Genomic DNA, 24719 nt, shown 5'->3' with positions numbered 1-24719 from the left:
GAAAACAAACTTATGGTTACCAAAGGGAAAAGTGAAAGGAGGGATAAATTAGGAGCTTGGGATTAACAGATACAAACTGCTATATATAAAATAGATAAACAACAAGGACCTACTGTGCAGCACAGGAAACAATATTCAATTTCTTATAATGAGCTGTAATGGAAAAGAATCTGAAAAAAATATATATGTAGGCATATGTATAACTGAATTCCTTTGCAATACACATGAAACTAACATTTTAAATTGACTACAATAAAAATAAGAATTAAAAAAAGAAAAAATCATCTGAACAGTCTTATATTTAATAACAGAATTGAATTTATAGTTAAAAACCATTTTGAAAAGAAAAGTACAGGTCCAGACGATGTCAGTGCTGAATCCTGCCAAACAATGAAGGAAGAAATTATGCCAATTCTAAACAAACTCTTCCAGAAAATTGAAGAGAAAGGAATGCTTACCAAGCTATTCTATGATGCGAGCATTATCTTGATAATAAAACTAGAGAAACACATTTCAAAAACAGAAAACTACAAATAAATATCCTTCATAAACATAGATCTAAAACTTACTATCAAAATTTTAGCAAATCAAATATAACAATATATGAAAAGGAGGATATATCCTGATCAAGTGTAGTATATCCCAGGAATGCAAATATTTAAAATAAAAAAAAAAAAAACTGTAACTCACTACGTTAACAGCTGAAAAAGGAAAACTGTATGATCATTGCAATAGAGACAAAAAAGGAATCTTGACAAAAATCCTCATCTGAGAAAAAAACTCTCAGCAAACTGAGAAGGGAATTTATCAACTTGAAAAAGGGCATCACCAAAAAAAAAAAAGAAGAAGAAGAAAAATAGAAAAGAAAGAAGAAAGAAAGAAAGAAAGAAAGAAAGAAAGAAAGAAAGAAAGAAAGAAAGAAAGAAAGAAAGAAAGAAAGAAAGAAAGAAAGAAAGAAAGAAAGAAGGAAGGAAGGAAGGAAGGAAGGAAGGAAGGAAAGGAAGGAAGGAAGGAAGGAAGGAAGGAAGGAAGGAAGGAAGGAAGGAAGAAAGGAAGGGAGAGAGAGAGGAAGGGAGGGAGGGAGGAAGGGAGGGAGGGAGGAAGGAAGGAGAAAGAAAGAAAGAAAGAAAAGAAAGAAAAGAAAGAAAGAAAGAAAAGAAAGAAAGAAAGAAAGAACGAAAGAGAGAAAGAAAGAAAGAAAGAAAGAAAAGAAAGAAAGGAGGAAGGAAGAGAGAGAGAGAGAAAGAAAGAAAGAAAGAAAGAAAGAAAGAGAGAGAGAAAGAGAGAAAGAAAGAAAGAAAGAAAGAAAGAAAGAAAGAAAGAAAGAAAGAAAGAAAGAAAGAAAGAAAAGAAAGAAAGGAGGAAGGAAGAGAGAGAGAAAGGAAGGAAGGAAGGAAAGAAAGAAAGAAGGAAAGAAAGAAAGAAACCTAGAGCTATCACAACATTTAATGATGTAAGACTAAATGTTCTCCCCATAAGATCAGGAACAACATGCAACATGGCACTGGAGATTCTAGGCAGTTGAATATGGCAAGAAAAAAATGATAATAAAAGTCATTCAAATTAGAAAAGAAGTCATAACATTTATTCTATCCAGAGATGAAATAATCATCTATATAGAAAATCTGATGGAATCCACCAAAAAGGCTCTTAAAATTAAGTGAGTTTTAAAAAAAAATTAAGTGAGTTCAGCGAGGTTGAAGAATACAAAATCAATAATCAAAGCTCAGTTATGTTTCTATACACTAGCAATGAACAATCAGCAGGTAAAATTAAAAACAGTATCACCTAGCATTAAGAAAAGATGGAATACTTAGAGATTACTGACTGGAAAAAAATATACAACCTAAAATTGAGAATTATATTTTATTCAGCAGACTTATTTAGAACTTAAGCCCAGGAGACAGGTTCTCAGACAGCTCTGAGGGTTTGTTCTGAAGAAGTGAGGGAGGACCCAGGATATATGGGAGTTTTTGCAACAAAAACCAGGTAGTTGGAGACGAGGCCAAGATGGAGGAGGAGTAGGATGCTTGTAGCTCACCCTCTCCCACAGATACACCAAGATTCACATCCACAGACCCACTCAGCCAACCAGAGCACCTGCGGAACTCCAACAGAACATTATCCTCTTCAAAAGACAAAGACGCCAAAAATCTGTTCTATTCCTACATAGGCATTAGATAGATAAATAAATAAACTCCTTTAAGGACCACAATAGATAACTGATACTCCATAAGCCACAGTGCCAGAGAGATATGAGCAAGAAGAAGAAGCAGAGAAACCATTCCCAATTAAAGGAACAAGAGAAATCCCAGAACAATCAATGAAATAGACATCGATAGCCTACTAGATCAAAATTTCAAAAAGGGAGTGATCAAAGGGTTGAAGGAACTAAAAGAGATAGTGTTTAGAGATATAAAATATCTCAAAAATGAAATTGAAGCTATAAAGAAGAGACAAGTAGAATTGGTAAACTCATTGGCTGAGATGAGAATGGATCTAAAGGCTGTGCAAAGCAGACTAGATAATGCAGAGGAACGAATTAGTGACCTAGAAGATAGGACAACAGAAAACACCCAATCAGAACAACTGCAAGATAAACAAATAAAAACAAATAAAAGCAACATAAGGGACCTATGGGATAATATAAAGCATGCCAATCTTCGCATAATAGGGGTTCCAGAAGGGAAAGAAAGAACAAAGGGGATTGAAAAAGTATTTGAAGAAATCATGACTGAAAACTTCTCAAACCTAAAGAAGGAATCAGATATCCAAGTACAGGAAGTTCAAAGGGTCCCAAACAGGAAGAACCCAAACAGATCCACACCAAGACATATCATAATCAAGATGGCCAGAGTCAAGATAAAGAAATGATCCTAAAGGCAGCAAGAGAAAAGCAAAGAGTAAGTTACAAGGGAACCCCCAAAAGGCTCTCAGCTGATTTCTCTACACAAACACTACAGGCCAGAAGGAAGTGGCAAGATATATTCAAAGTCCTGAGAGAAAAAAGGATGCAGCCTAGGATACTTTATCCAGCAAGGCTATCCTTTAGGATAGAAGGAGAGATAAAGAATTTCACAGACAAGCAAAAACTGAAAGAGTTTAGCAACACTAAACCCATGCTAAAAGAAATATTGAAAGGTCTACTGTAAATAGAAAAGCAGCAGGATGCTACAGAAATGAGAAACTCACAACTGGAAAGGTGATAACTCATGAATTACAAATAAAATAAACATGAAATTGTAAAAGAAGACATCAAAATCATTAAGAGTGGGATAGGGAAGCAAGAAAATATAGAGTATTTTTTTTCTTTCTTTTTAAAATTTTTTGTTTTCGGTAGGATGGGTTCGAGATATAGTAATGGGCTAATAGACTTACAGAAAAGGGTAACCACAAGCCGAAAACTTACAAGGGAGTCACAAAAACTAAATAAAATCCATGATAATACAAAGGAAAATTACCAAACCACAAAAGTAAGAAGAAAGGAATGAAGAGGAAATACCAATTCAACTGCAAAGGTAAGTTCAAAATGGCAATAAACACACATCTATCATTAATTACTGTAAATGTTAATGGACTAAATGCTCCAGTCAAAAGACACAGAGTGGCAGACTAGATAATAAAGCAAGAACCTTCAATATGCTGCATACAAGAGACCCACTTTAGGGAGAAGGACACATATAAATTGAGAGTGAAAGGATGGGAACGATATTCCATGCAACTGAAAAAGCCAAAAAAGCAGGTGTTGCAGTACTGATTTCAGACAAAATAGACTTTAAAACAAAGGCGATAAAGAAAGATAAAGAAGGACATTTTATAATGATTAAAGGAGTGATGCAAGATGAGGATATTACACTCGTTAATATATATGCACCCAATATAGGAGCACCTAAATACATAAAACAATTACTAACAGGGATAAAGGGGGATATTGATGGGAATACAATCATAGTTGGAGATTTTAACACTGCATTAACATCACTAGACAGATCTTCCAGACAGAAAATAAATAAGGCAACAGAGAAACTAAATAATACAATAGAAAAATTAGATTTGGTGGATATTTTCAGAGCATTACACCCCCCAAAAAAAGGACATACATTCTTTTCAAGTGCACATGGGACATTTTCTAGGATTGATCATGTACTTGGGTACAAAAGAAACTTCAACAATTTTAAGAAGATAGAAATTATCTCAAGCATCTTTACTGACCACAATGCCATGGAACTAGAAATCAACAACAGAGAAACAAAGGAGAAAAAAAGGAAAGCATGGAGATTAAACAATATGCTATTAAAACACCAATGGGTCAATGAGGAAATCAAAGCTGAAATTAAAATATACCTTGAGACAAATGACAATGAAAGCACAACCACACAAAATTTATGAGACACGGCGAAGGCAGTGCTAAGAGGGAAGTTTATAGCGATACAGGCTTTCCTCAAAAAAGAAGAACAATCTCAAATAAACAATTTAACCCACCGACTAAAAGAACTAGAAAAAGAAGAACAAAAAACCCCAAAAGGCAGGAGAAGGAAGGAAATTATAAAGATCAGGGAGGAAATAAATAAAATAGAGATTTAAAAAACCATAGAAAAAAATCAATCAAACCAAAAGCTGGTTTTTTGAAAAAGTAAATAAAATTGACAAACCTCTGGCCAAACTCACAAAGAAGAAAAAAGAGAGAGCACAAATTAGCAAAATAAGAAAGGAAAATGGAGAAATTACAACAAATAAAATAGAAATACAGAATATCATATGAGAATATTATGAAAAACTATATGGAACCAAACTAGATAACCTAGAAGAGATGGACAAGTTCCTGGAAACATACAGCCCACCAAGACTGAACCAAGAAGAAACTGACCACTTGAACAAACCGATCACTAGAAGTGAAGTCGAAATAGCAATAAAAAAACCTCCCTACAGATAAAAGTCCAGGACCAGATGGCTTCACCGGGGAATTCTACCAAACATACAAAGAAGAACTCATACCAGTCCTTCTCAAACTCTTCCAGAAGATTGAAAAGGAGGGAAAACTCCCAAACTCATTCTATGAAGCCACCATCACCATGATACCAAAACCAGGCAAAGACACTACAAAAAAAGAGAATTATAGGCCAATATCACTGATGAACATAGACGCCAAAATCCTCACCAAAATTTTAGCAAATAGAATCCAACAACACGTAAAAAAGATTATACATCATGACCAAGTGGGGTTCATCCCAGGGACACAAGGCTGGTTCAACATATGCAAATCAATCAGTGTAATACATCACATCAACAAGAGAAAGGACAAAAACCACATGATCATCTCAATCGATGCAGAAAAAGCATTTGATAAAATTCAACACCCATTTATGATAAAAACTCTTGCCAAAGTGGGTATAGAGGGAACATATCTCAACATAATAAAAGCTATATATGACAAACCTACAGCCAGCATAGTACTCAATGGTGAAAAACTCAAAAGCTTCCCACTAAAATCTGGGACAAGACAAGGATGCCCACTATCACCACTCCTATTCAACATAGTCCTGGAAGTCCTAGCCATAGCAATCAGGCAAGAGAAAGAAATAAAAGGGATCCAAATTGGAAAAGAAGAGGTAAAAGTGTCATTATATGCTGATGACATTTTACTATATATAGAAAACCCTAAAAGGTCCACACAAAAGCTACTAGAGCTGATTGAAGAATTCAGCAAGGTAGCAGGTTACAAAATTAACGTTCAAAAATCAGTTGCATTTCTTTACACTAACGATAAATCAACAGGAAAAGAAAGTAAAGAAACAATCCCCTTTAAAATAGCACCCAAAGTAATAAAATATCTGGGAATAAATCTAACCAAGGAAGTGAAAGGATTATACACAGAAAACGATAAACCATTGATGAAGGAAATCAAAGAAGACTTTAAAAAATGGAAAGATATCCCATGCTCTTGGATTGGAAGAATCAATATTGTTAAAATGGTCACACTGCCCAAGGCAATCTACAGATTTAATGCAATCCCTATCAAATTACCCCAGACATATTTCACAGAACTAGAACAAAGCATAATAAAATTTATATGGAACCATCAAAGACCTAGAATTGCCAAAGCATTACTGAAGAGAAAGAAAGAGGCTGGAGGAATAACTCTCCCAGACTTCAGAGAATACTATAGAGCTACAGTCATCAAGACAGCATGGTATTGGTACAAAAACAGACATATAGAACAATGGAAAAGAATAGAGAGCCCAGAAATGAACCCACAAACTTTTGGTCAACTAATCTTTGACAAAGGAGGCAAGAATATACAATGGAATAAAAAGAGTCTCTTCAGCAAATGGTGTTGGGAAAACTGGACAGCAGCATGTAAAACAATGAAGCTAGAACAGTCCCTTACACCATACACAAAAATCAACTTAAACATAAGACAAGATACAATAAACCTCCTAGAAGAAAATATAGGCAAAACATTATCTGACATACATCTCAAAAATGTTCTCCTAGAACAGTCTACTCAAGCAATAGAAATAAAAGCAAGAATAAACAAATGGGACCTAATGAAACTTACAAGCTTCTGCACAGCAAAGGAAACCATAAGTAAAACAAAAAGACAACCTACGGAATGGGAGAACATTTTTGCAAGTGAAACCAACAAAGGCTTGATCTCCAGAATATACAAGCAGCTCACACAACTTAATAAGAAACAACCAAACAACCCAATCCAAAAATGGGCAAAAGACCTAAACAAGCAATTCTCCAAGGAAGACATACAAATGATCAATAGGCAGATGAAAAAATGCTCAATATCACTAATTATCAGAGAAATGCAAATCAAAACTACACTGAGGTATCACCTCACACCAGTCAGAATGGCCATCATTCAAATGTCCACAAATGACAAATGCTGAAGAGGCTGTGGAGAAAAGAGAACCCTCCTACACTGCTGGTGGGAATGCAGTTTGGTGCAGCCACTGTAGAAAACAGTATGGAGATTCCTCAGAAGACTAGGAATAGACCTACCATGTGACCCAGAAATCCCGCTCCTGGGAATATATCTGGAAGGAATTCTACTTCAGGATGACACCTGCACCCCAATGTTCATAGCAGCATTATTTACAATAGCCAAGACATGGAGACAGCTTAAATGTCCATCAACGGATGACTGGATAAAGAAGAGGTGGTATATTTATACAATGGAATACTACTCAGCCATAAAAACCGACTACATAACGCCATTTGCAGCAACATGGATGCTCCTGGAGAATGTCATTCTAAGTGAAGTAAACCAGAAAGAGAAAGAAAAATACCATATGAGATCGCTCATATGTGGAATCTAAAAAACAAAAACAAAAACAAACAAACAAAGCATAAATACTAAACAGAAACAGACTCATAGACATAGAATACAAACTTGTGGTTGCCAAGGGGGCAGGGGGGGGAAGGGATAGATGGGATTTCAAAATTGTAGAATAGATAAACAAGATTATACTGTATAGCACAGGGAAATGTACACAAGATCTTATGGTAGCTCACAGAGAAAAAAAATGTGACAATGAATATATATATGTTCACGTATAACTGAAAAATTGTGCTCTACACTGGAATTTGACACAACATTATAAAATGATTATAAATCAATAAAAATGTTGAAAAAAAAACCAAGTAGTTGGAACATTAGAAGATTACAGTTAATCAAAGAAAAACCAGACACTCTCAAGTTAATGAATTTAGCACTTGTCTATGTGTGGGAAGATGCAAGAGTCAGGGCTCTTTGAGACCACTCCTTTGATCTGCACCTTAGCTCTCTAGGGCCAGTATCTTGTTTTTCTCCATCCTGAATCCCCTCCCCTCTGGGTGCACAGTTGGGGGTGGCCGCAGTGGCTGATGGCCTGATGGCTGCAGCATCCTTTGTTTACTGGTATGGCAGGGACATTCTTCATCCACAAGACAAATCTGATAAAAGAACGTGCAAGACCTGTATCCTGCAGCTGTAACACACAGCTCAGGGAAATTTAAAAACACCTAACTAAATGGATAAATATGCCATATTCGTGGGTTGTTAGACTCTGTATTGGCAAAAATGTCAACTCTCCCCAGACTGTTCTGTAGAGCCGATGCAGTCCCAATCAGGTGGCAAGCAGGGCTCTTATATGTGGGTGTAGAAATTGACAGGCTGATCCTAAGAGCCCTGAAAACGTGAAGGACCCAGAACCTCCAAAGCAACTTTGATAAAGAAAAACAGAGTCGAAGGACTTACGCTGCCTGACTTCAAGATAGATTATAAAGCTGTGCTAATTCCAATAGCTTGTTGGCACCCGATCAGACAAATAGAGTAACAGAACAAAACAGCTCGTCCAAAAATTACTCACACATACAAGGAAAGCTGACCTTTCACAAAAATATAAGGCAATCCATTGGAGAAAATGTAGTCTTTTCAACAAATGGTGCTGAAAAAATTGAATATCCATATGGGAAAAGATAAACTTCAATCCGCAGTTTATTAAAAATTGCCAAAAACTGGAAACAGCCCAAATGTCCATCAACATGGGAACAGATAAGCAAAAAGTTGTCTATGCAGACAATGAAATACTGCTTGCCCAGCAGCAGAAAGAACACTGATAAACACAATGATATGAATGAAAAGATTACGCTGAATAAAGAAGCCAAGTCAGTGTAACACTGCGTGATTTCACTTACATAAAACTTTGGAAAAGATAAACCTCGTCTATGGACAGAAAGCAGAACAGTGTCTGTGGGGGGCTCCAGGAACAGGCGTGAGACCTTTCCGGGGTCACGGAAGTGTTCTGTATCCCCACTGCAGGGGGAGTCACGTGGTTGTACATATTTCTCAAAGCTCATCGAGCTGTTCACTTAAAATGGGTGTATTTTATTTTCTGTAAGGAGGAAGGTTAATATAAAATATTTTTAGTTTACAAAAATGAAAGTGGGATACACTTTAGGGGAAGAGCTTGTAGTCAGAGCACCTCAGGGCTAACCCTGGGCCAAGCAGACCGCGGGTCTCGTCACAGCCCAGGACCTCCCTCTCGGCAAGGCACAGAGAGATTGCTGTTCCCTGAACCCACAGCCCACAGCCAGCCAGCCTTGATGCCGCTTGCGCGATGGGTCTCTATGTTGGCTATAGTACTGGAATGATTTTCTCTATTTCTGAGTTGTCTGTTTGGAGCAGCAGTTGGGAGTGACACTATTTCCACATGCCCACAATGCACGAACCAGATTTTGAAATGGCACCAGGAGTCTGGTTATAATTACTCCGTCTCCAGGCTCTTTATTCCATCTTCAGCCCGCCCTCAGCAGCCCCTTGGCCCCTACCCACCCCTTCCTCTTCAGCCCCACCTCCACGCAGCTCCCTGCACTCTGTGCTTCTGCTTATTCTGCAGACTCCCCTGGGCCCCACAGTCCACGGAGGCAGCGCCCCTTCCCCTCCCCTTCCTCTCCCCCATCCCCTCCCTTCTCTCCCCCTCTTTACCCTCCCTTCCTTTCTCCTCCACTCCTCCCCCCGCCCTCCCCCAAGGAAACCAACCAATCTCTGCTATAAATGCTGCCAACACCTGCTGCTAGGGAAGCCACCTCATGACCTGATGCCTGTTCTGCATAGGACCCACCCACCGCCTCTCACCACTCGAGCCCCAGAAGAGAGCCGACACCAGCAGAGCCCAGGCAATGAGGCGCAAGTCCTTCCCAGGAGGAGACAACACCCCCAGGTAGAGAAGTGCAGAGCCTGGGGCAATGTGGAAGTGGATTCCAGGACTACTAGACCAGACGGGTGGGGGAAAAGTCTAGACAAGGCTGAAATTTTTGACATAGGTGCCCTCACGAGGGATTTACATTTGGCTTAAGCCCTGAGAGGGTGGTTAATGACTAATTGAAGCTGGAATGAGGATGGTTTAGAATTAATCAGGTAAAACTGCTTGAAATCCCTGGTCTGCTGTACAGGACCGAGATCAAAGGCTCAGGGAAACGGAACTGTAGAAAAAGATGTACTGTTTGCAACTGACTCGGCCACCCCCGAATCACAGCCCCCTCCCGGGAGCGGGCTAGAGGACACTGCATTGGTGAGTCCTCAAGGAGCTCTGGGGGGCTGTCTTCCCCAGGCTGGGGGTGAGGTTGGGGGCATGGCCCTGGCCCTAAATTCCCCATCTCAGTGAGAAGAATGGGATCCCAGAGAGGGAGCAGCTCCCAGCCATGACGGCTGAGGCACGGAGACAGCAAGGCAGCCGTGTTGCTGGCTCCTTGCTTGTGGGGTCCCTGGACTGGGAGGAGATGCCCTACTAAGTGCTGGCTGGCAGTTTAAGGCAGGGAAATGCCAGGTCTGCAGCCAAGGAACCTGGCTGTCAGCTGCCGCCCCATTCCCAGACCTAAGCCAGTTCCCCACACCTCCCAAGATGTCCTTTTTAACGTGCGCCCTTGAACCACCCTGTTTTGAGAGAGCCATTTGTTTCCTGCTGGGATTGATCTGAGGGGACAGTGCACTCACGAGCTTTTCATCTCAGTGGGGGTGACATGCAATTATACAAAAATTCATCAGGGAGGTGTCCTTTCCAGGAGGTAAGTTGTACAGAGAAGTCACACAAAGTCATCTGGTTACCATAGAAACCAAAGTTCAAAGAAAATAGTGAAAAATAGGGCTTGATTTAGACTCTGTTTTGATAAACTAAAAATTATGAACAGAGGTTAGTTCTACCTGTTATTTACCAAAAGGCGAATCATGCAGAATTGCAGCTCTGCTCAAATTCTTGGAATAAAGAACTTCTGTCCGGCTTGTCTGCAAACCAGAGACTCCTGGGACCTCCTCCCTCCTGAGAGCTAGTTGTCCCCTAAAAGGTAAGGCAACTGGGGGCGCCTTTTGTTCTAGTATTTGGCCTTTGACCCTGGTTTCTGACACTGAGCTCCTAAGTCCCTTGGCATTTCCTGGGTGGCGGGAGGGTCTTTTAATGAGGTGACTCTGGTGGAGGAGGGGGAGGTTCCTGGATGGGGGCTGGTCAACAGAAAGACCAAACCGTGATCAGAAGCTTGGAATTTTTTAGCTCCCACCCCCCGCCATTTTCCAGAGACGGGAGAAGGGCTGGAAATGGAGTTAATAATTGGTCGTGCCTAGGTGAGGAAACTGCCACAAAGTCCCAACAGTATGAGGTTTGGAGAGCTTCCAGGGTGGTGGATGCATCCAAGTGCCTGGAGGGTGACGCACCCCAGGTCCATGGGCACTGAAGACCCTGCACTCAGGACCCTCCCAGACCTCACCCTCTGCATCTCTTCATCTGAGTGTTTCTCCGTTTCCCTTATAACATCTTTCATAAACTGTGAACTGTGAGTGCTTCCCTTAGTTCTGTGAGCTGTTCTTGCAAAAAAAATTGCATCCAAAAGGGAGGAGTTCCCGGCAACCTCTGATTTGCAGACAAGTCCGACAGAAGTTGTAGGTCACCTGGGGACCTGCTGCATGTCATTGGCATTGAAGTAGGGGGCAGTCTCGTGGGACTGAGGCTTCAGCCAGTGGGATCTGACGCTATCTCCAGATGGCTAGTGTCAGAATTGGGTTAAATTGTAGGACACCCAGCTGGTGTCACAGAGGTGCTTGATGTGGGGGAAAATCCCCATCCATCCGTATCAGGAGTGTTGCGAGTGCGGCAGTCATGGGGGAGCACAGGAGAGACACAGGAGGTAGGCGGAGTGTTTCCTAACACGGGTGGCTAGGGGCACGCATGGATGTGCTGGGGGCGCTGGGGAACCAAGGTTCCAGGCAGAGGGTTCAGCATGTGCAAAGGGGAGAAGAGGGGTGCTTAGGCTCCGGTCTGCAAGGTACCCTAGGGGCATTTGTTAATAAGCAGTAACAGTTTGAGAGGAATCTTTTTCTGAGCAGCAGATCTCAACAGTGGGCTTAAAATTTTCAGTCAACTATGTTACCAACAGATACACCGTCATCCAGGCTTTGTTCCATTTCTAGGGCACAGGCAGAGTAGATTTAGCATCTTTCTTAAGGGCCCTAGGATGTTCGAAACAGTAAATGAGCATTGGCTTTAAGTCACCAGCTGCACTGGCCCCTAATGAAAGAGTCAGCCTGTCCTTTGAAGCTTTGAAGCCAGGCACTGACTTCTCCTCTCCAGCTATGAAACCTCAAGATGGCGTCTTCTTCCAGTGCAAGGCTGTTTCATCTGCTCTGAGAACGTGTTGTTCAGTGCAGCCGCCTCCGTGAATGGCCTGAGCTGGAGCTTCTGGATAATTTGCTGCAACTTCCACATCAGCACCTGCTGCCTCACCTTGTGCTTCGATGTCACGGAGATGGTTTCTTTCCTTCGGCCTCAGGAACCAACCCCTGCACGCTTCAGATATCTCTTCTGCAGCTTCCTCACCTCTCTCAGCCTTCTTCGAATCGAGGAGAGTTGGGCCTTGCTCTGGACGAGGCTTTGACTTAAGGAAGTGCTGCTGCTGGTTGACCTTCTGTCCAGACTCTGACGCTTTCTCTCGCCAGCAATCAGCTTGCTTTGCCTTCTCATCCTCCGTGTGGCCACTAGAGCAGTGCTTTCATTTCCTGCGGGAACTTCTCCTTCTCATTCACGGCTTGGCTAGCTGCTGGACGCAAGAGGCCTAGATTTTGGCCTGAGAAATTTCAGCTTTCTACAAGCCTTCCTCACTGACTTTAGTCATTTCTAGTTTTTGATTCAAAGTGAGAGGCGAGTGACTCTTTTGTCACTTGAACACTTAGGGGCCATTGTAGGGTTATTAAGTGACCTAATTTCAACATTGTTGTGTCTCAGGCAATGGGGAGGCCGGAGGAGAGGGAGAGAGATGTGGGAACGGTTGGTGGGTGGAGCAGTCAGAACACATGACACTGATCTATTAAATTTTCATCTTACATGGGTGCAGTTCATGGTGGCCCCAAAACAATGGCAACAGTCACATCAAAGATCACAGATCACAGATCACCGCCACAAATAGAAAAGTCACGAAAAAGTTGGAAATACTGTGAGTATTACCAAAATGTGACTCAGAGACGAAGTGAGCAAACGCCGTTGGATAAAACGGAGCCGACAGCCTTGCTCGATGCAGGGTTGCCCCAAACCTTCCATTTATGAAAAATGCAGTTGTCTGCAAAGTACGATGAAGCCAAGCACAATGAACAAAGGTGCACCTGCAAAGGACCTGACTGTGACCTAGGCGTTAGCCCCCAGCCCCCAGAGATCTGAACAGTGTACACACAGGCCAGTGACAGACCTGTGGGCAGCCCGGCCCTCAGCCATTGCAGGGACCCCTGGCTGGCAGCCCCACGTCCACCCTGGGACGCTGAAGGCACAGGATGGACGGAGATGCCTCCTCCAGCAGCTGCTGGTGGTTTCTGACCTGGGCCTGAAACGTATTTCTCACAGTGTGTTTGGTGAGAGTCGCGCACAGGAATCCTTATCTTCTAGGTGTTTTCCAAGCTCTCTGGAAGGAGACTCGAGCGAGGAACTTCAGAATGTAGTCACTCAACTAACGCAGCCGGAATCCATTTCCATCGGCCATCCTCTGCAGAGCTTCAGTCGTGTGACATTTTTCTTTAACCCAGAAAACTCCACCAAAAAACATGGCAAAATAACCTGGCAGCCCTTACGGGATTTGAACAGAGGCTATTCACAAACAAAAGATAATGAAGACATTTATTTGCAGTCGTAAAACATTTTAACAAACAACTAAGTAAGAAAGGCTAGTAACAGATTCATACCAGCTGCCCTGGCAACAGACATGCCTTCCTCACACACTCTCCTCGCGTTTTGGCTTCTTCATCTCAGTCTAGTAGATCTGAGGGCCTGTTTTCTTCTTCTTCAAAACTAATATTTCCTGGGAAAAAAAAGGAAGCATGAGTGTATTAACTTTTTCTATTTAAAAATTCTTGATTTGCTAACAGAACTTTTGCAATAAATAATATAAATATGAAACATTTATCTGGCAAAAAAAATGGAATGTTAAATTTTATCTTATAAAGACTTTTATAATTTTTCTCTTGATACTCAGTAGCAAACTAAGCAAAAGAGATATTCAGGGTAAATGCTAAGACAAGAACATCCGTGTAAGTGACAGTAAAATCAACCAGTATCTTTCGCCTGCACACGCTCCGAATACAGCTTGCTTTGTGAGTGAAAGATGCCATTTTGGGGGGCCCCTCAGTTAATAAAAAGAAAAGCAGGAATTTGCTACAGTTTCATAAGATGCCTTTTTAAATCTGTCATGACACTTAGAATTGTTTAAATTATTTAAATTTAAATTTTTTAAAAATTTATTTTAAATTATTTGAATAATAAATATTATTTATTTAAAATAATTTAATTATATAATAAATAAACATTGTTTATTTAAAATTAAATTATTTATTATTTATTTAAATTATATGTATTTAAATAAGAAATCAGATTATTTAAAGAACTCATTCTTATTTATTTTAATAAGAAATTTAAAATTAGAATTATTTTTCATTGTTATGTAAACTCTATAATTCTCACTGCTGGCTGTGTTGAAGAAGGAATTAGTAGGGTGAACCTTCAATGGGAACCACAATAAACAGGTCTTGAGTTTTTACTATTTTGGTAAAATGTTTTACTCACTGAGCCTGCTTTTTACTTAAGAACCTCCACGTACGGAGCCTCTCCGTGTGCAGTTTAAATGCTTAGACATCTGCCCACACAGAATCAGATGGGCACTGTGCCCTCGAGGGGTCTTTACCGTGGGCGTTATGCAGACAAGCGACGCGACGCGGGGTAGGACAAGAGGTCACCAACCCGTAAGGCCTGGGTTCCGCCCCGCCCGCCGCCCCGCCCACTGCCGCCCCGCCTACCGCAACCCGCTGCATCTCTCCGTACTTAGCATCCTTATTGCTCATGAAAGTCTAAGTCATGTCAATAGAAAACAGGTTTATGTGACTTCATTATTTAAGACCTTATTTTCAAAAGAATGGGAAATGTATTTGCTCTTAAATTACAACAGAGACAGACTAAACTGCTGGGACCCCAGGCCCGGCGACGCAGCGCAGAGCCACGCGAGAGCAGGTGCGCGCGTAAGCCCGGCTGCTCCCGGACCACCCTTTCCTCAGCCTCCAAGGTCTCCTCTTTACACCGGGCTCGGAGAAGAGAAACCTCTTTGAGTTGCCTCGTGGTCCCCACATCACTTGGGGAAGGAGCTTTAAGGACTGCAGGAAGCTGAAGCCCCAGTCGGACAGAGTGGCCAGCCCCCTGCTCCAGGACCTGCAGAGGCGGAAGCTCCTAGATCGATCGTATATTCAAATCCACTTACAGAGGGCTGGTTCCAACACTGCTGGGCCCTCACTGTACCCCTGGGACTCAGCCAAAGTGAAAACCATGTCATAAAGTATAGCCAAGGCATCAGTCTGCTGGACCCTGCAGCCTGAGGTCAGCTCTGGGGTGAAGTGGAGATTAGCAACCACAGGCTTCGCACCGCTGTCCCCGTGCGCTGGGGAGGTGTGCAGGGCCCCTAGGAGGGCGCAACGTGCCCAGACTGGGTCCTCTGAGCTCTCCTGAGCCTCAGGCCTGGCCCCAGAACGGCCTCGGTCAAAGGCGGAGAGCCCTGCGGCCCACCCCAGGGTGCGGGCGGCCTCCTCCCCTCCTTGCCTCAGGCCCCAAAGTGTTCACCCTGGTCCAGGCTGTCATAGTGGAACTCCTCTCTCTCCTCCCTGGCGATGTCTCCCTCCTCCTCTCCGGGCCGCAGTGAGTCCATCTCCCCCTCTGAGAGGTCCGTCAGAGGCTGGGCCTCCTCTGCCGGCTCGTCCCTGCCTGGATGGAACAGAGGGAGACAGTATCAGCGGGGGGGCCTCACAGAGCCCACCCCTTCTCCTGCTGACAGCAGCCCCCTTCTCCCCCAGGGGACCGCCCTCCCCACTTGGAGTCGCAGCTCCACACAGACTGGCATCTCAGCCCCCATCCCCATCCCAGTGATGGGTTCAGGGGTGGGCATCGTTGGTCTGACAACTCTAACTCCCAAGGGCTTCTTGCCTTTGTTTTATGTTAAGTGTACAGCATATACCCCAAGGGTTTAATGACCATATTGAGGAAGAGAAGCGCTCTGCTCCCCAGGGTTCTTGATCTGATTGGGTGACAATCTGATAAAGTCAATAAGCTTTGGTCTCCCAAGGAAGGGGATGCTGTCAAGCAGAGCCAGAGCGCAGGAAAGCAGAGACCAGAGAGCGGAGGCCTGATCCAGCTGTGCCTGAGGCTGTCTCACCCCAACCACACCAGTTGTATGACCCAATGAATTACTGTTAGTGTTAGTTCACAGAGGCCAATTGGAGGTGGTCTTCAATCACTTGCCACCCAGCATCACCTGTGACACAGAGCCCGCTTCCCTGAGAGCCCCACTCCCCCGGACCCAGGGCATCCATACCCTCGGCTCCTGGGGCCTCCTCCTGGCCAGCTCTGTCTGCCGGGCGCTCCTTCTCAGGGAGGGTGGGGGTCCACAAGGCCAACTCTGTGATTCTGGTGGCCTTCCATTTGGGGATGACGGTCACTAACGTCTCCTCCTCTTCTTCCTCTTCTCTTTCCTATTTTCAGTTTAAAAATGTAAATTGACCTACACTGTGGGATATTTAAAGTGACGGGAGAAGAGACAGACTTGGAATTGCATTTGAGCATTTTTAGAACACGATTCAGTGACCAGAGTGATTGCCTACTACCCAGAGTACCATGTAAGGGCTGAAAACATCTTGAAGGAACGTGGACAAGGAATGAAGATCAGGGCCGCTCAGCACCTGCGCTCTTTCCATGGATGGCACGAGAGGCTTTCAGACACGACACGTCCCAGGTAAGAAACGACCGGGGCTCGATGCCCTCTGCCATCTCACAGCCCTGTGTCCCACATCTCCCAGCTCTCAGATTCTTTACACATAAAAAAATGAACATCACTGTAAGAAAAGGCCTAAAAACACCCAAAGACATTTGGCCATGATGTGGAGGGGGCACAAGCTCCAGCCTCCAGGGTTACGGAGAGGAAAATAAAATTCAGTGAAAGCAGACAAAGCTCATCATTTCTAAGCGTGGAATGTTTCACAGCAATGTAAGTCACGACGACGGTTAACAGCCAGCACACGTCAGTCGTGCCAAGCGCATTGGTCCACTTCTCGATTCTGTAACTATCACAGAAGTCCCAAGATCTGAACATCAACACTATGAATGTGGAAAATGTCACTGTCCCATAGGTGATAACACCGGTGACAGAGAGTGGCAGATCCCTGCCCATTACTTTCATTGAGTCACTCAGAAATAAATTACTCTACTTGGTTTTAAAATTCTGAGTTTCCTCCCCCATGAAGGGTGACACCAATGCCCAAGAGAGTGATGTTCAAACTTGGATCACACCGGAATTCCCTGGATGAGTTGTTAAAGCACAGATCACTGGCCCTACCCCTGGAGTTTCTGATTCAGTAAGTCTGGGGGGCCCAATACTCTCCATTTCTAAGAGATTCCTGGATGGCCCAGGGACTACACTTTGAGAATCGTTCCCTCAGGGTATCTGCTGTCTCCTGTCTCCTGGGTACTCACGTGCCCACCAATTCTCCCTCAGGATCAGGGGCTCATTCCTCCAGCTGCTGGGAGGGTTGGCAGCTGACTGCTTATAATGGGGTCCTTCCCAGGAACTGCCCTTCCCCAAAGGAAGCCACGCAGACCAGGTTTCATGCCTCTGTCCATGGGCAGCCTATACCCCATGACTGGTCTACAGGGCGGTCAAAGGTCCTTGCCTCCATTGAGGACACTCTGAGGGTCGTCCAGTTTCAAGGCTCCCTTGGGGTCCCAACACAACTCAGCTTCCCCTTTTGCCCATCCTGTTTCCTACACCCCCTCACAGCAACCGACCCCGACCCACATCTCCAGGATCAGTGTCACCGAGCAGCTCTGCCACCTGTGAACGCGGGAAACGAGATGCACTCTGCAACTTACCACACCTGTTAAGTGATATTCCCCGTGCTGTTCGCATCCAATGTCAAACACATACTTTCCAGGGCCAACAGGCTACGAGCAAAGAGAAACCAAGAGGTGCTTCACCCGTGAGTGGCAACACCCAGTAGAAAGTACAAAGAGCTTTATAAATGTTACCTTCATAAAACCTGCCCAAAGGCTTGGAATTGAGGGAAAGCCAACATGGATTAAAGATGCTTTTTTGAACTGACGGTTAACAGAATTGCAAAGTATAGGTCCTCTTTGGTTTGGTTAAAAATTTTTTTTCTCTTTATAAAAGTAATGTATTTATGACAAAAATTTGACTTAGTCAACACCCACAGTCAAATTAGCCAGAAATAAAACTACCCATAATACTTCGATGTAGTCTCTGTAACCTTGTTCTTAATAGAGATTTTAAAAATAAAAATCCCATCGTAATTACACACACTGACTCGCGCTCTAATTTCACTCAGCAAGAGGGCACGCACCGCCCCCCGGGGGGAGGTCTGCCTGGCTCTGTCATACTTTCTGCTCACACATTTCCCTGGACGGGGGAGGAGGGTTTGCTAATTTCATTGACAAATGTTGCTGCCCATTGACTTACATTTTTGTTCAAGAACTTGCCCTGGTACCTGTGGTTCAGGTGAACCAGCTCGGCTGCACCATCCTGCTGTCCGTTCACCCAGGTGCCCACGTACTTGCTGCCGGTCTCTGCATAGAAGTAGGTGCCTTGGCCGTGCCTGGTTAATATAAGGAGCACCGTGCACCGTGTTCCGCTGCAGTGACAACCCTTCCAGGTTTCTAAGACAGACGTGAAAATCGAGGGGGGTCCCAGGCTGCCTGGGCTCCAAGCGACAGGGCTTCTGTACCTGGACCGATCAAAGTCTGCCACTTGCTCATGTGCCCAGGCAGGCCTGGGTGTCACTGCAGGTCAGCGCCGGCCCTCCCACGGGGTGGCTGGCGGGCTCGGGGAAGAGGCCGTGCCCCTGGGAGCCACGGCTCAGCCCCCAGAAGTTCTCCTGTGCATCCCTCGGCCTGGGGCTCTTGGGTGTGTTCCCAGGAGTCTGCGTCCACCCGGCACCGCACTGGCCCCACACCAGCCCTAAAGCCATGAACTGCGGGGCAGAGCTGGACAACAGGCTCTGGGCGTGACGCCGTCTCTAAGTCAGACACCGTCTCAGGCTCATCCCGTGAGTCAGCCTGGGGCCGAAGAGAGAACGAACCTTTGGTGAGCAAACCACTCCCCGGTGTAGGTGTCGTTGTTGACGTAGTAGTACACGCCGTGGCCGTGCCGCAGGTCGTTCACCCACTCCCCTGCAGGGGCCGCACAAGAGCAGCAGGTCAGGGGGGGGGGCGCTGCCCTGCGCCACTGCCCGTCCCACTCTGCCCACCCCCAGGCCGATGGATGGCATGGAGCGGGGAGCTGGCTGGGGCAGGGGGCTGAGCCAGGGCTCCCAGGGGAATGGCCTGGGCAGGCGTATGCTCGTGGGCCACTGTCATCCATCTGTGCTGACAGCAGCTTTCCCAGTTGGCCGGCAGCACACCGAGGCTTCAAGTCAGGATCTGCTGCCCTGTGGCCAGTGGCCCCACCCCACTCCTGCTGTCTCGCATGTGCTCAGCGATCCAGCAACAACCTGAAGCCTCAGCGGTCCACTCTCAGCCACTTGCCAGTGCTTGACTCCCTTTCGCACCTCGCACCTGCTCCAGGGCCTGCGGCTGCCCCACCTGCACCACGCGGAGGGATGCTGTGCCTCAGCCGACCCAGCCTCTGCTTGGACGCCCCCTCACCCGAGTCCCTGCCGTTCACCCCCACGCAAGTTCCTGCTAATTATGGGCTGACTTGATAGGAAATACTGGAACTGGCAAAGACACCGTGAAATCCATAGCACACTCTCTACAGTGAGGGCAACAGCAAACCAGTCAGTGAACATCGTAAACTGAAAGGTATTGAAGATGAGTTCCTGCCCTGGAAAACTCAAGATGTCCTCAAGGCTTACGCCACGCACATGAAAGGAGCTCGACAGAGGCTCCCAACGTCAGCAGCTATCCTGAAGATGAAGATGGCGTTGCCAGCAACAAGTCACTAGGCTGAATGACACTTTTCTAGACTATGGATAATAAAAAGATGAATTTTGATCAATGTGCAGATCGAAGAAAAAAGAATTTTCCTTCTATTTTCTTTACAGAAAATATTTAAAAATTGTTGTCATATAGAGAGATGTTCCCTTTTTAGCTAACAAAGGAGGAAAAGTGGCATGCTAGAGGCGTGTCAGGACATTAGCTTATAGAAATTCGTGTTACTAGAATACAAACTCATGGTTACCAGGGTGGCAGGGAAGGGGGTGGGAAGGGATAAAGTGAGAGTTCGAGATTTGCAGATACTAACTACTGTCTATAAAATAGATAAACAACAAGTTTCTACTGTACAGTACAGGCAAGTATATTCAATATCTTGCAGTAATTTATAATGAAAAAGAGTATGAAAAGGAATATGTGTCTGTATACATATGACTGAAACATGAAGTTGTACACCAGAAATGGACACAACATTGTAAACTGACTTTATGCCAATTTAAAAATAAATAAATAATAAAAAAATAACAGAAAAAAAACTCATTTAACTTCCTCAGTTTTTGTGATGTTTGTGATAGTTTTACCTCTTTGTTTACTTTGATTTCTCATTACAAGTAAAAATTTACTTTTAGACCAACTTCATATTCTTTTTCTTAAAGGGGACACCTAAACTTACATAAGCTTCTAGCATCTGCAAAGCCTGGATCCCCTTCCGTATGAGGACAAAGAAGAGAGGGCAGGCTAAGAGGATGTTAATTACCCAAGAAATGGGTTTACATGAATAAACCCCAAAGTTCATCCACAAAGGGGACTCCTGCATATTTCTTCCATCAGCCCCCAAGGTCCTGAGCGCCTGCGAGGCTGACAGCACTGTACAAGGACCTGCCGTCCCGAGGAGCTCACCCTCGGCTTGTCAGGGGGTGGGGTCAGGCCGGCCAGGATCAGCAGACAACAGAAAGAGCAGCACTGAGTGCTTGCAGAACATGGATTACAGCTCAGAGAAAAGGCACGGAATGCACTGTGGCAGGGATAAGAACGCCAGTTTAACAAGGCAGAGCACCTCCCAGACCAGAAGCCCTCATGAAAGAACCACCATCTAAACAAATAATACGTTCATCAAAAGAGGGGCTGGTCATAAAGGGAAAACAGCAAAAACAGTTCTGAGGAGAAGAGCATACAGTGTTTGTTGAATGACTAACTGATCCAGAGAACTTTAAGCTTTCTTGTACCTCTCAGCATCCACAGACAAGTTCAATCCCTAAAGACCTCCACAACACAGAAGTCTGCTTTGTGATAATATTTTACCTTCATATTTTGATCCATCGGGATATATAAAAGTGCCTTGACCATGCTTTTTATTTTTAACATATTCTCCAACATATCGAGCACCACTTTTAAATTTGTAGGTCCCCTGAAACACATGGAGTGTATAATTCATGTCACTCCTGAATGTAATAATTGCTAACAAAGTACTAAACAGAGAAAACCACCACTTAAGTCACCGATGCTGACCTGGCCGTGTCTTTTACCGTGCTCATAGTTCCCTTCATATGCGTCCCCATTGGGCAGTCTCGCTTTCCCATGTCCGTGCCGTTCACCCATCTCATTCCGATCCCCTTCATATTCCTGGGCCAAGGAGACCAAGATGATCACGGCTGCCATTTGTTAAGCATTAAACATGTGCTAAGCATTTTACAAAACAGACTTGCAGACATAGAAACAAACTTATAGTTACCAGAGGGGGAAAGGGGTTGGGAAGGGATAAATTGGGAGTTCAAGAGTTGCAGATACTAATTACTATATATAAAACAGATAAACAACAAGTTTCTACTGTGTAGCACAGGGAACTATATTCAATACTTTGTAACCTATAATGAAAAAGAATATGAAAAGGAATATATGTATGTGTATGTATGGCTGAAACATGATGCTGGACACCAGAAATGGACACACCATTGTAAACTGACTATACTTCAATTAAGAAAAAATGAGTATTCCATTGAATCCTCTCTACCCTTGACTTTGTCTCACAGGTGAGGTAGGTACCAGGCCTGGGTGACAGGAGCATTGGTTCAAGGTCACATAGCTGATACCTGTCCGTGGTGGGAGCTTCACACTCTCCCTCCAATTTATCATGATAATCCTTTACACTATAAACAAAACCAACCATCTGGGGGGAAATGGGAGGTACTCCAAGTTGTGTTCTTTATAGGAACATGTTTGAAGTAGCAGATGCAGGTGAACAGGCCCTGGACCCACCTTCCTCCGATAATCCAAAACTTAAAATGCAAATGATCCCTGGGGTGTCTGTGACCCGAAGGCAGCTTTGACCTTCAAGGAAGCTGATGGTGGGAGAGGAGTGGAGACCGGGGGCCTCTGAGGAATAAATGGGGCTCAATTGTCCCAGAATATCCTAACTCAATTTAGTTTATCTTATTTTAATAAACTCTTCATCAAGAGACTTAAGGTTCAAACACTCCTCGCCTAATACAGAAATAATTACATATCTATCTTAAAAGTAAATCAATAAAAAACATAATACAAGCTTGCAATTTCCCTATTTTCTCTATTCTTCATAAAATAAATGTTCCTCCAGCACCTAATCCACACGTGTAGAGCGCAAATAACAAATAATGAAATGGCCAGGGCACAGAGCAATGGTTTGACACGGCGTTGAATCTGAATTACACACAAGCTCAGACACACTAAATCGAAGGCTCAGAAACAAACATTCTGGCAGTTCATGTGCTTTTCTAGCACTATTTGGCTCAGAAATTCATGGTCAGAATATAAGGTAAAAATCTGCGACCTTACAAATTTGTTTTAGGGTTAGTCTAAATCAAAATGCACAAAAGACCACTCCTCCTGCCCCAAAGTCCACCCAATGCACCAATACTGAGCCGCTGGGATGGCTAATAAGGGGGGGAACCTTGAAAATAACCCCACTGTGATTCGAACCTAAAAATCACAGGCATTAAAAAGTTACAAATCAGTAGGGCCAGCTGAGGGGACAGACTAGAAAGCATACTCGGCAGGTGATGTAGTTTGGGGTCCCCGGAAGCAGACCTTGAGCAAGTGATTTTTTTTTTCAAGTGACTCCAAGAGACACCAGTAAAGGGGACAGGGAAAGAGATGTGAAAGAGGAGGCCACCAAGTATGGCAATGTCGGGTGATGTCCCAGACTCAGCCTCATCACACCGAGGGCTCTGGAGTACCGATCACTGCAGTTTGCTGCGCCTTTTAGCACTCGCTGCCGCCGTCCTGGGACACTTCTGGCTCTCCCTACTGGCCAGGTGGCTCCAGGGCATAGAGGTTCTAGTCTCCAGCAGCAAACCAGGCGGAGGCTGGGAGATGGGTGTGCGGAGCTGTAAACAGGCCTGAGCAGGCACGCTTCACAGCAGAGGGGCTAGGTTTTTCAGATAATCCTGAAACTGTCTCACCTCTGCACCCTGCACACACACAGTGGCTGAGGTGTCCAACCTGTCAGCCAGGAAAGGGTCACCCTCTGGCTTGGTTAATCTCTGGTCGGTACAAATACGCTCCCACGGGGCCCAGCATGGCCACTGGGTGTGCAGCCCTCACCCTCTCTCCGCTGTCCAAACCAGGAAGTAATCCCAGCAACCTGCGTCAGGTCTGACGAGAGTAAAGAAAGCATATGGGATTACAGGCCTAGACGATAATAGCTCCAGGAAGCCTCCGCAGAGCCTGAGACCTTCTTAGCCTTTCTTGAAGGCTGCCAGAAAGCCGCTTTCCTTCATCTGCCTTAATCCTGAGGAGCCAAGCTCCATTACTGAAGTGGTTTCAGAATAATACAAAAGTACATTCAAGAGTAGCAGGCAGCTTGGGATGACCCAGCCAATCAAGGAAGCTGCCTCGATGGAGGGTAACCGCAGGGAGGAGGACGTTTCCAACGCCTTGGATTTGGAAATCTTTGCCTTTAATGGGAGGCGGGTTGGGAGTGGGGGGAGCGAGGAGGGATGTGGCAAGCAGACGTCATGACGTTTCACCTTTCACAGCCGGCTTCCAGGACGCAGCGCCCGCTGTGGCCTACGTGGTCCTGGTCCCTGGCTGGGACTCCCAGGGGACTGCGGCTGGCCTCCAGGCCAGCCCGCTCTCTGAATCCAGCTTCCAAGAGTCCGCCCGACACCGCGCACCCCAGGGTGCCCCTCCCTTACCCGGAGCTCTCACCCCAAGATCATTCTCGCCCTCCTCCTCCAACTCCTCCGAGCCCAGGTCCGACATGGCCCCGCCCCAGTCGGGATCTCCGCCGCTGCCTGCGCCTCTCTAGCAGGTAGGTACCAGCAGCCTGCACTGCCGCGTCCGCCGTCGCCATGGACACGCGGCCAGCCCCGCCCCTCTCCTGGTGTGGAGGGAGGAGAGGGAAGGAGCAGGAAGGAGCTACTGTTAACCTTCGGATACTGTCATAGCAACGGGACGCATCCGCCAATCGCTGCCTGGGAAGAGAGGGGTGGGACCCGGGGCAGGAAGGGATGGGGAGGAGCCACTGGCTCCCTTTGCTGCTGTCATAGCAACGGTAAGGGGCGTCTTGGCCAATCGTTACCCAGGAGGAGGGAGGGGGCGGGGCCTGAGGAGCATCGAGAACTCACCTGCTCCCTAAACTGGACGCCACGTGGCTGGCCCTTTTAACCGGCAGCTGGGTGATCCTGCAACTAGACGCCACCTTTGGATCAGAGGCCTAAAGAGGAAGGGTGCAGGAAGCGCGTT

At 45.0% G+C, this 24719-nt stretch overlaps 2 protein-coding genes and 1 long non-coding RNA gene across 7 annotated transcripts in view; 2 read left to right on the top strand and 1 right to left on the bottom strand.

The window, feature by feature from the left end:
- The first annotated feature begins 9518 nt into the window (after positions 1 to 9518).
- Positions 9519 to 18364, top strand: LOC105078038 (uncharacterized). 2 transcript variants are annotated; one of them, XR_836135.3, is made up of 6 exons: positions 9519 to 9713; positions 9946 to 10064; positions 10711 to 10833; positions 16539 to 16788; positions 17297 to 17407; positions 17830 to 18364. It is a non-coding gene; the product is annotated as an uncharacterized LOC105078038 (long non-coding RNA). The 2 variants fall into 2 exon arrangements; XR_012501217.1 differs by lacking the exon at positions 9519 to 9713 and having other exon boundaries at positions 9733 to 10064.
- RSPH1 (radial spoke head component 1) lies at positions 13045 to 24416 on the bottom strand. Of its 4 annotated transcripts, XR_012501201.1 has the most exons (10): positions 24183 to 24414; positions 21507 to 21620; positions 21300 to 21405; positions 19145 to 19235; positions 18554 to 18722; positions 17922 to 17993; positions 16372 to 16528; positions 15624 to 15764; positions 13706 to 13821; positions 13045 to 13610 (listed from the first exon to the last, which is right to left on the bottom strand). XR_012501201.1 is itself a non-coding variant. In XM_010966538.3 (9 exons), exons 1-8 carry the CDS (start codon positions 24234 to 24236, stop codon positions 15604 to 15606), a joined length of 924 nt encoding a protein of 307 aa, XP_010964840.2. In that variant the 5' UTR covers positions 24237 to 24416; the 3' UTR covers positions 13627 to 13821; position 15603. The 4 variants fall into 4 exon arrangements, 3 of the variants coding, with proteins under 3 accessions (XP_010964840.2, XP_010964838.2, XP_010964839.2); XM_010966538.3 differs by lacking the exon at positions 13045 to 13610 and having other exon boundaries at positions 13627 to 13821; positions 15603 to 15764; positions 24183 to 24416; XM_010966536.3 differs by lacking the exon at positions 13045 to 13610 and having other exon boundaries at positions 13627 to 13821.
- The window catches only part of SLC37A1 (solute carrier family 37 member 1), a 79374-nt gene continuing 78655 nt past the window's right edge, over positions 24001 to 24719 (top strand). The window contains exon 1 of the mRNA XM_074348566.1: positions 24001 to 24285. The gene's annotated coding sequence lies outside the window, so the exon portion shown is untranslated. The remainder of the gene's footprint in view (positions 24286 to 24719) is intronic.

The sequence above is a fragment of the Camelus bactrianus genome, chromosome 1 (genome assembly GCF_048773025.1).
Source record: "Camelus bactrianus isolate YW-2024 breed Bactrian camel chromosome 1, ASM4877302v1, whole genome shotgun sequence".
Lineage (NCBI taxonomy): Eukaryota > Metazoa > Chordata > Mammalia > Artiodactyla > Camelidae > Camelus > Camelus bactrianus.
This window is presented reverse-complemented; position numbering and strand designations above follow the sequence as displayed.